This window comes from Neophocaena asiaeorientalis, unplaced genomic scaffold (genome assembly GCF_003031525.2).
Source record: "Neophocaena asiaeorientalis asiaeorientalis breed wild unplaced genomic scaffold, Neophocaena_asiaeorientalis_V1.1 scaffold523, whole genome shotgun sequence".
Taxonomy (NCBI): Eukaryota; Metazoa; Chordata; class Mammalia; order Artiodactyla; family Phocoenidae; genus Neophocaena; species Neophocaena asiaeorientalis.
Window position 1 is genome coordinate 2,126,154 of NW_020175436.1, and position 11,172 is coordinate 2,137,325.

Below are 11,172 nucleotides of genomic sequence, written 5' to 3' on the forward strand. Positions count from 1 at the left end.
TCTTCTGGTAGCCAACCTCAGGGACCTACTGTCTCTGATGGGGGTATGGGGGTGGACAGACTCACACCTGCCACGGAGCCAGGTGCCCTCGGGACCCAGAATATTTCTTACAGATCCTACTGTACTCTTTGGGGATTGGGACTAAAAGAACTTGCTTGGTTTCCTCTAGTATCTAGTCTTCACGAGGAAGCCCACTAACCAAAAGTCTGCCTTCTTTAGCAGAAGGAGGAACCAGACTTAAAACACTCTCCAGGGGCTTCCCTGGTGGCACAGTGGTTAGGAATCTGCCTGCCAATGCAGGGGACACGAACCCCTCGAGCCTTGGTTCGGGAAGATCCCACATGCTGTGGAGCAACTAAGCCCGGGTGCCACAAGTACTGAGCCTGCGCTCTAGAGCCCGCGAGCCACAACTACTGAAGCCCGTGTGCACAACTACTGAAGCCCGTGTGCCACAACTACTGAAGCCTGTGCGCCTGGAGCCGGTGCTCCGCAACAAGAGAAGCCACTGCAATGAGAAGCCCACGCACCACAATGAAGAGTAGCCCCTGCTCACTGCAACTAGAGGAAGCCCGCACGCAGCAATGAAGACCTAATGCAGCCCAAAATTAATTAATTAAATAATAAATTTAAAAAAAAAAACACTGTCCAGGCCAGGGGTCTCTGAGAAGTGGCATGGGTGCTTCCTGGGAGACCCTGGGTGGCAGTAGCTGTCCCTGACCTCTCTGTCTCCCCCTGTCCTTCTCCATTTCCCCAACATGTGCATGAAGACCTAATGCAGCCAAAAATTAATTAATTAAATAATAAATTTTAAAAAAAAAACACTGTCCAGGCCAGGGGTCTCTGAGAAGTGGCATGGGTGCTTCCTGGGAGACCCTGGGTGGCAGTAGCTGTCCCTGACCTCTCTGTCTCCCCCTGTCCTTCTCCATTTCCCCAACATGTGCAGAGGACTCCCCAAAGGGCAGGGAGGTGAAATAAGTGTGTATCAAGGGTGCACTGTGTCCAAGGTGCTCTACTCGGGTTATACCACGTGATTCCCCCACGGGTCCTGTGAGTTGAATAACATTATTTCCATTTTGCAGACGGGAACACTGAGGATGAGAGGGTCAGGGCCCCAGTGAAACAGATGGCCCACTTAAATTAGGAAATGTCATAGAATTTAATAAAGGGGACATATGCAAAGTTGTGGCCAGGGTGTAAGATGCCCACAAGGGACAGAGTGGTGTCCTTAAACTGTAACCACCTCGGTTACAAAGCCCAGGAGGGGAGCAGTTACTGGAGCCTAGAAGGAGAAAGCCTGAGTGGAGAGGGTGGCTTACAAGGGGCTGTGACCTCGGATGGAAGTACACAGTGGCCCAAGGTGACCCCATAGGGCAGGAGCTGAGGATAAACAGGCAACCTCCCATCTTTCATCCTCCCCGTCCTGCCAAGGCGGCTCCCCACAAGGCAGAGAGTGGCGAGTGGCAGCGGGTGGGAATGCAGGGGCGACAGAAGACACCCCGTGCCGAGCCCAGACCTGCCAAAGTTCAACATCTTGGCACCTCCCTGGGCTGTCCCCCCTCTTGTGGAGGGACAGTCCCTGGGGCCCAAGAGATCCAGGATCCTTCCTGGCCCCCAGCCCCCCGTGAGCTGGGGGAGCTGAGTGCATCACGGCACCGCATGAGTTAACATCTCTGCTATTCTCCTGCTCCAGTGCCGGATTCTCCAACCTGTAGAAGGCCTGACCCTCTGTGAGGCCCCAGCCAGACCCTCCCAGGAACTCCACTCCCACCCTTGGGCAGCTGCCCGGCAGCCCTCAGCTACGCCAGATGAACCAGGGAGAGGTGATGGATGAGAAAGGAGATGTGGGGACTCCCTTAGGAGAATAATTTAATTTTATGGGGCAGGGACGCAGGAATGGGGAGCTCAGGTCCTAAACTCAGCAAGCGGGCTGGCTTGCAGGCGTTGGGCGCGGCCAGGAGCATGTGTAACTCATTACCTCTGCGAGCCTCCCATCTGCGGCCGATGGATGATGCTGGGAGCGCGGTGGAGGGCCCGAGGCCACGGGGTGAGCGTGACTGCAATATTTTTCTGACACTAACACCTCTCTCTGGCCCTTGGAGAGGGCCGTGGAGGAGCCAGGCCCAGCTGAACACCACCCACGCCCAGCCCTCTGCCTTTGGGCGCCAGATTGGAGAGGCTTCAGCTGTCTGGGGAAGAGAAAGGCAGGACCAGGGAGGGGAGGGGGAGGGGGAGAGGGAGGGAGGCACAGAGGAAGGGGGGTGAGGTGGGGTCGTAGGCCCAGACAGCCCCTGTTTGGGTTTCTGCTCCAAGGGAGGTGTTGGTGGGCCCTGAGGTCAGCGGGGGCTTGGCTGGAAGACCTTGGAGGTCGCGTTCTGTCATGAGCCCACCCACAAATCCCAGCCACACAGGTGGAGCCCATGCTCTGCCCCGCTGGAGACCGGCAGGTGAGGAGGGCCCTGCCTGGGCGTCTTCCCATCCACAGCGGGGCTCAGACACAGGAAGGAGGCAGCGGGGTCCTGAGAGGTGGCCCGGCCAAGGGGTGCAGAGGATGGAGAGGTCCCAAAGGTGTCACCATGGAGCAGGGGTGCGACGGAGAGAGCCTGGAAGGATGTGCGTGGCACCATGCGGGAGAGGGGCAACGTGGCCTGTCATGGCGGGTGCCTAATAGCCCCTCAGCTTCCTTCTCACCTGGTGCGTGAACAGAAGGGAAGGGATGGCGGCAGGTAGGAGGGAAAGAGAAGACGACAGAGCAGAGGAGGGGAGGGGGCAGGGACATGTAAATAACGCCATGTTTACACCCTGTCTTTAAAGTCCCACCTGCGTTGACGCCAGAGTCATACCTCAATATCTAGACTGAAGTTTTGCAACTTTGCTCCCCCCTGATCCCAAGATCCCCAGGGCCAAGAGGAGGCACTCCCTTGCCTCCCATCTCCCTGCTTTCAAGGGGAAAATCCTGGGAGGGACTTGGAGCCCCTACAACGCCTAGCAGAGACACTGCTTTCATTTACTCAAGGCCCAGAGTGGGGGATGGGGCTGGCAGGGTCCCCACCTCTGTCCACCTCTGCTTTCCCATCAACCTCCCTCTGCCCCTACCAGCCCCACCCCTTCCTCCCTCTCCTGTTACTCTGCAGAGATGAGAATCAAAGCAGCAAAGTGCTGGGGAAACAGGTCAAATCTGGCTTGAATTTCCCCGAGTCGGAGCTCACCATTTTCCTCTTAGAAATGAAAGGGAAGGGGAAAAAAATCAAACCAGAAACCGAGGAGCCTTTAGGTGGTGACTTCATCTCAACACTCCAGTCTCTCCAGGGTCTTCACGGCCACCCCTCCACCCCCCGCCCCATGTCTGGCGTCCAGGAATGAAGTGTGGAGGAGACCCAGACGATGTGGAAATCAGGTTTAGAATTTATTTGTTCCGCCACCTTTAGATTTCAAGGACCCCTGTGTTTGCTCAGCCATTAGTTTGTTCATTCAGTCATTCAACAAATATTGATACTTGGGAGCACCTGCTGTGCCCCAGGCTGGGAGACGCTGATGAACAAAACAGAGATGCCTGCCCTGGTCCAGCCTATGCTCTTCCCCTGAGGAACAGAGAGTAAACGGTAAACATGATAACTAAGAAAATGATATAGTGTGTTGAGGAGACTAGGACTCGGTGAAAAAGGAAAAAGAGAAGCAGGGAAATGGGTGTGCAGGGGAGGACGGGAAGCCCTGACACAGAGGTAAGATTTGAGCAAAGACCAGAAGGAGGTGAGGGGGACGCCTGGAGGGTCTGGGGGCAGCGTACGTCGGGTAGAGTGTGCCAGCAGGTCCACTGTGAGGGTCAGAGGCTCCTTGACCACAGTCAGTGCCTGGGTTTTTATTCCCTTCAATGTGGGAGCCTTTGCTGGGCTTTGCTCCAACTTAGGTTTTAAAAGGACCACGCTGCAAATACAACATCCAAGTCTGTTTCTGTGCACAGGAGTTTAGGACTGGATGGGAGCTCAGAGACACCCCCTCTGCCCCTGTGGAGCACTGAGATGGAGACACTGAGGCCCAGAGAGGGGATGTGCCCATCAGGTCACACGCCCCAGGGGGTGGGGTGGGGACAGGGGAGGGAAGAGTCAGCATCCAGCCTACATCTTCCGACCTCTGCTGTCCACACTTCACGGGGCGCCGCGGCTCAGGTGACCCCTGGGACACTTGCTGGCCTGGTTCTAAAACTGCCCTCTGACCAGATCTCCCCATGGCTGGGGTTACTGTTATTTTTCAGTCCTTCTGGTCCAAATGGCCTTTTAAAAAATCTCAGGTTCAGAAAAGGGGAGGTAAGATGAGGTCAAGAGAAGGGGGAGCCATGGCCCAATGACACTCCCCAGGGCTCTCCCCACCCCTGGGGTCCCCCTGCCATGCCCTTCCCCACTGGCACCCCAGGATGGCCCTGGTGGTCCTGCAATTACCTCTCTGAGCTGTACCCCAGTTCTTTCTTCCCAAATCAGGCCTCTTTACTGATGGGTCACTGGGGAGAGGGTGGATGAAGGATGTGAAGGCCAGCTTGGCTTTGCTGATGTACTGATGGGGGAAAGCTGAGCACTGGTAGCTCCCTGGGGGCCTTCCTCTCTTCCCAGGTGTCATTAACTTAACAGAAACACTGGCCTGTCTGGTGCAACTCAGCTGGTAATACCTTTCCCCAGCTACCTCTTCTCTTACAAAACTGTATTCGATCTTTAAGGCCTTTACCAGAAAGGCTTCACCCTGCTTGACTTTAATAATCACACATATTTTTACCTGCTTTACGTGGTGGGTAATTGTCCCCATGCCAGTCCCTCCCACTGGGATCAGAAGCTCTTGGAGGACAAGGATGGTTTCATTTCTCTCTGGAGCATCTCTGGCACCTAACCCATAGCTTGACACATTGTGGGTCCTCAAAATGTGGTTGTGGACTGGAATTCAGAGGAAGGGCTCTGATGGTGGGTAGTTTACTAGGGCAGGTGAAGAATCCAAATCTCCTGTCTCCTCTCCCTCCTGAGACAATCCCTAATCCCTGCCTTTCTGAGCCACCCAACTTCCCTTCCTACACTCAGCACCTCATGGGAGGAAAGATGGGGTTGGATGAGGGGGAGTCATTTCTAATTTTGAGTAATTTCAAGACAAAGGCAGTTGGCATAGTGGAACACAATGAAACATGGTGCTTGAGAAAAAGTTTGAATAAAGGCATCTGGGATGGTTAATTTTATATGTCAACTCGGTTGGCCATAGGGTAACCAGATTAGACATCATTTCTGGGTGTCCATGAGGGTGTTCTAGATGAGATTAGCTTTTAACTTGGTGGAATCAGTAGAGCAGATTGTCCTCCCCAATGTGGGTGGGTCTCATCTAATCAGTTGAGGGCCTGAGTAGCACAAAAGTTGGGGGAATTCACTTTTTGCTTCCTGCCTGACTGCTGGAGCTGGGACATATCATCTCATCCTCTCCGGCCCTCAGACTGTGATCTATACCATTGGCTTCTCTGGTTCTCAGGCCTTCTGACTCGGACTGAACTATACCACCAGCTTCCCTGGGTCTCCACTCTACAGACAGCAGATCGTGGGACTTCTCAGCCTCCATAACCATGTAAGTCAATTCCTCATAATCAGTCTCTTTTTGTGTGTAGACATCTCATTTCTGTTCTCGCTTCTGTTTCTCTGGAGAACCCTAAGACGGCCTGTTTCCATCTCATTGACCATAAGTTTTTACAAAACTCTCCTGTGAGTTTCCTTCTACTCATCTTTGAAGTGGGGATGAAGCTCTCATCTCCTATACTCACTGCAAAGAGGAGTGTATTCATTCAGGCAATAAGCATTTATTAAGCACCTACTAAGTATAGAGCTCTGTGCTGGATGCACAGGAGTTGGCTGTCAGCAAGGTGCTCTGAGCTCCTCTAGAGGAAACTGCATCCGTTGAATCTCCAGGGTTTTAGCAAATAACCAGCCCCCAAAGATGCAGTGCGGTCTGGGTCACTAGGATGGGGCCCCTTCCTGTGCCATGACCTGAGGCCTCAGTTCCAGGAGAGGACGAGCATCTGGAGAGGTGCGTTTCCTCCTTGCAAACGCTTTAGGAAGCTCATGACCCGAGAGGGTCTGGGCTTCTTGGTTCAGTTGCCTTTTGTGTGACCCCAGCCTCACCCAGAGGAGAGGATGGCAAAGAGGCAAAAGGATTGCCCTAGGAGTCAGGAGACTCAGTGCTGGGGCCCCTCTATGACTGACGAGCTGTGTGATGCTTAATGCTTTTCTCAGTTTCCGCTAGCCCATCTGTAAAATGTGTCTTATCTTGCTGGTCACACAGGTGTGTTGAGATGCATGAATGAGAAAACACACAGAAAAGACCCTTCCGAGCACGCATTTCAACCTATGCAGTATTGTGTGTGTGAGTGTGGGGGGGTCACCAGCACCCTGGGGCAATGCCAGGATCCGGTGGTGGGGGCAGGGCTGATCTCGCGCCTAAGACCGAGCCAGAGGCACTCACCGTCCTCACACAGGTTCAGCTTGGACAGGCTCCTGCCATCAAAGGGCTCCTCAAAAATGGAGCCAGAGTCACGGTCGCTCACGGTGGCGTGCAGGTACATGGCTTTGTTCTCCATCGCGTCCTGCAGCAGCAGGAGAGGAAGGGAGGACGCAGGGGGGAGAGAAAGGACATAAGCTGTAGGTGGAGACACAAATGAGTGGTGACCTTAGCCTGAACACTGGGAAACTCCCTCATCAGCAGGCATCAGTCACCAGATCCTTAGGACCCAAATTCCCCCTCCTCAACTTCCTTGGCTTGGGGAGGCCAAGGCCCTTTGGACCTTTCTGACCATGGGATCCGTCCCCTCCCTTTCATAAGTCTTGGTGGGGCTGGAGCCCTGCGCTGGGGGACACCAAGGGCCATGCTGGGTGGGGCTGGGAGAAGCCAACCCTCTTGACCCAAGCAGAGGAGTTTCCAAGATTCTGGAGTCCCGGGCACATCAGGGAGACTCGGGCTTCTGCTCTGTGTTGGAAATGGAGAGAAACTAGACTTAAAGTGGGGTACAGAGACCACCAGCCAACAGAGCTAAGACCAGAACTGCTCCCAAACCTGGCCGAGGTGGCATGGTCAGAAGGGCTGGGTTCAGGGGACCATAGCAGGGATTCACCCCCATGGGAGCCCAAGGGGCAGGTGGCCTCCCCAGACACTAAGGTCTGGGCAGCCTTAGACTGGGGAGGGCCCTGGTGTCCGATGGCCTCCTGAGGCTGGATCGCTGGGGCTTGGGGAGGACCCCATGGAATTTCTAGAATGTCCCATCAACATGGGGAAATGCTGTGTATGCTATTTAAAATGAACCAGCCCCGTTTACACAAGTGTGCACAGCGTGATCCCATGTTGTAACATCTACGCGTGTCCCAAGTACGTGACGGGAAAGACGATATTCAGAGATGTTCTGCGTTTCCCTGGGTGAGACGTGTATTACAGGACTCTGGGTGGGATTGTGGGGATTTGTGCTTCTTTTTTGTTTGCTGGATTTTCTGGGTTTTCTATGATACGTTTGCATTCTTTGTGTAAGAAGAAGAAATCATTTGCGGAGCCAGATCACAAAGTGTTTATTTACGTAAAATACTCAATATCCTTTTCCCACATATACGCTCGGTGATTTTGCAAATGACTCTCCACTTCCTGCTCAGTTCCAGCCATTGATTTACGTTGACTTTCGGTTCTGATGCTCTTTGACTCTCTGGATATCGAACCCCAAAATTCGCTTTTAAAAAGTGAATTCTTTGGAAGATAAAAGCCCCCCGGGGAGGATGGGTGGGTCCCAGGCCCAGCGTGAAGCTAACTCAACCCTGAGGCCCAGAGAGCCTAGCCAGGCGTCTACCGCTGTGAGAAGGGGACAGGGCCTGGCAGGTGGCAGTGGGGGGACAGTGGCCACTGACTGAAGGGAAAAGAGGCACCCACCCTGTTCCAATAAACAGGGACAATGGCCAGACCCCCTTGCCGGGCACAGCAAACACAAATCCCCTATTTTCACAACCTGACTTTTCTCTCCAGAGACCTCTGACCTCGGGGCTGAGAGGAGGCCAGAGCTGACCAGTTGCCATCCACCTGTCCTTCCGCTGGCCCAGGAGGGATGGCTGGGGCTTCTGCTTTTGACTTCAAGTAATGAGATGCCGTCTGCCCCACACATATGGTCACGCATGCACACACACACGCAGGCACACACACTCAGGGTGTTCCCAGGCCCTGTGGGCCTTTCTTCCAGCCAGTGGGAGGGAAGGGTGGAGGGGAGCCTGCAGCCCTGCCGGCATCTCTCTTCCCTGCCCTCCGGGGAAGAACTGCAGCTTCTCCGGGCTGCAGTTGTGTCCAGTTTGCGAGTCCCCTGATGCTGGCCCTCCGTCTAAGTCCTCCACCCAGGGAGGGCCTCTAGGTGCGGCCCTGGGCAGCTCCACTGCTGCTAAGCTACAAGGGACCCTCCCTCGTTTCACAAGCGCTAGTGCGGCACCCCGCCCTCTGGCCTCAGTCCTGGGGAGCTGCAAAGCAGGAGGCCGGTGTCTCCTCTGAGAGAGAGAACCCTCTCTCTGCCAAAGGCAACAACAGCTGCCGTCCAGAGCCCGTGGGGTCTCCGAGAACCAGGGGTGGAGGTGTGGAGCCGGGCTTGGACCAGCTTCCCTCTCTGCCCATCAGCTCCTGGATCAGAGCTGGAATGCGCAGCTCATTATCTGGAGTGTGTCTGTAGGGCGGCCCCTCCCCTGCCCCTCCGGACCCCTCAGCTGGTGGAGCCCTGGGGAGCCTGCTGGGAAAGGGGCTGAGCTGGAGGCCAGATGCCGTGCCATGAGATTGGCAGTGTTCAGCCGGCGCTGCTAATGTTTGCTGCTTGGGAATGAAACCTAAGAATGTTCTGTCTGCCCCAGGTTTTATCTGGGGCTGCTTTTCTTTCTTGGGGAATGGGGGGCAGGAATTTGGACCTTCCCGGCATTGGTCTTATAGCCTTTGGGCCAAGCCTGTGCAACAAATTGCCAAGTGGGGTGACGACACAGCAATACCTCCCAGCTCCGCACCCGTGTGCGTGCGGCCCCCGCAGCGCAGACCCTTTGCCTTTGGGACCTCTCTGCTTCCCAGGAGCCCCGTGAGGGAGACAGGTGGCATCGGTCTATCATATTCCCATTCTAAAGATAAGCCAGCCAAGGCCCAGAGGGGAAGAACCGATGGGTGTCAGAGAGAGTGAGGCTTTCCACCCAGGGCACTGGCTTAGCGCGAAGTTGCTCTGTCCAGGAAGCACGTGTCAGTCCCTTTTGGTGGCCCCCTTTCGGGCCCAAAGTGATGCAGTGAAGAGGGCCAGGTTAGGTGACCTGGAGCCAGGAGAGCCAGAAGGGAGGGGACCAGAGCCACAGAAACACGGGCAGGGTGGAGACACCAAAGGGACCTGTGGGGAGAGCGGGCTCAGAGGACACGGGGTCCCATCCCAGCTCCACTTCTTATCCCTGGGGAACTTGGCCCAATCAGCTGAGCTCGTTCAGCTTCAGGCCATCACCTCTGTGATGGGAAGAACACATCTGCTAGCCACTTGGTCCCAGCGAGCCCCGTATGGGCCAGGGCATGTGGGAGGGCTGCATGGACAGGGGCATGCAGGCAGTCGGTGGTGGAGTCTGGTGAGAACCAACAGCCCCTCAGCACTTTCTGATTCTGCCAAGCAGCCAGGTACAGGGGTCCCTGGTCTCCTGAGGCCACCCTCTTGCCTAGTCAGTCCCAGAAACAATGCCAGTTGGATCCCTTTGCGAAAGGCAATCACAAATGCAGACCAGAGCTGAGAGCTGGAGCCTGGTGCTCCAAGTACCCCTCTGGGCAGCAGCAGGACACAATCAATTCTGCCTGCTGAGGGGGTGGCCCAAGCCTTGCTGGGTTCCAGCATCTAACTCTGCAGGGCTCATAACTCATCAAAACTAAATAGAGATCACCCTGAACGTGGCCCTCTCTGGAGACAGAATCGCTAAGTCGGTTTTAAGCCCTTTCCTCCTCTAACGGTACTTAGTTCACCTAAATCACAACCCGGAGCTGGAGAGGCACAGATGGTTTATAAATAAGCTCTGCCTTCACACGCTCCACCACTGGACACACCTGCAGGCACGCACACACACGTAAAGGGACTGTCACCTGTCCCATCTGCTCCCTGAATAGGCTCTGGAGCTGTGACAGGAGGCTGGCAGAGTTGCCACTAAAGCAATCGCTTCCTCTGGCTCCCAAATGAGGGCTCACACCCACCAGCCCAGGCATCTGGATGAGGGCCCAGCAGATCCCCCAGGCTGACAGCTAGGACTTTCCCACCCAGCACTAGCACCTCCACGCTCCACATCCTGGGGATGCTCAAACCCAGTGCCCTGTGTCCCCTGGCTGCCTTTAGAAAGCTATGCGCAGGTGCTAGGACGGAGTCAGCACCAAGACTCACCTGAGGGCTCCCAGTGAGGCTGCAGCGACCGTCCCCTCAGTTCCTGGCATTGGCCATGGTGGCTGGAGAGCTGGCTGCTGCCACCACCCCGAGACCCAGGCAGCCCCTCAGAGCTCGTTCCCACTGCCAGCCAAATCCAGATGGAGTCATAGAAAGAGGCTGCACGGTGCCCAGGGTCTCGGGGGTCACTTCTCCAGGAGGATCAGGTCAGGAGGCAAGACTCAACCTTGTGCCCATGTGGGAGTCCCTGTCTTGGTGCCCCGCCTCGTTCAGCCTTGGGCAGCGCTCGGGAGATGTTCTGTGGAGGCACCAGCGTCTCTGCTAGATACTGTCTGAGCTGTGAACTGCAGCTGCTCTGGCCGCCTGGCTTTATAAAGTTCTTGGAGCAGTTGCGAGGCTCCTATGGGGTCTGGAACGCGTCTCCCTCTAGTGGCCAATTTGAGCATTACAGCCCCACGCAGGAACACCCGCTGGATCCAGAGCAGCCTTGGTCTTCGGGACTCCACCCGCTTGTTCTAAAGGCCCTGCTCAAGGTAGTTTTGGAACGCTTCTAGCAGAATGGCAGCTAGACCTGGCTTGTGAGCCGCGCAAGAAAACCAGCCTTGTAAATTTATTCATAGGACGGAATTGGCATTGCTCTGTTCATTCACCAAACTTAGCTTAGAATTACTTTCTGTGTTTTCCTGGAGTCACATCCACCCGTAAAGGACACGGATTGCCTGATTCAGAAGAGGGTTCTGGGAGTGCTGAAGGAACTTCCCAAAGTC

General features: G+C 55.3%; 1 protein-coding gene across 1 annotated transcript in view; it reads right to left on the reverse strand.

The window, feature by feature from the left end:
• Positions 1–10,720, reverse strand: part of SCARA5 (scavenger receptor class A member 5) — a 118,165-nt gene extending 107,445 nt beyond the window's left edge. The window contains exons 1-2 of the mRNA XM_024767733.1: positions 10,406–10,720; positions 6,478–6,598 (exon numbers count right to left, since the gene is read on the reverse strand). Coding sequence (XP_024623501.1) covers positions 6,478–6,592 — 115 coding nt within the window. The 5' untranslated portion in view covers positions 6,593–6,598; positions 10,406–10,720. The remainder of the gene's footprint in view (positions 1–6,477; positions 6,599–10,405) is intronic.
• Positions 10,721–11,172: the final 452 nt, after the last annotated feature.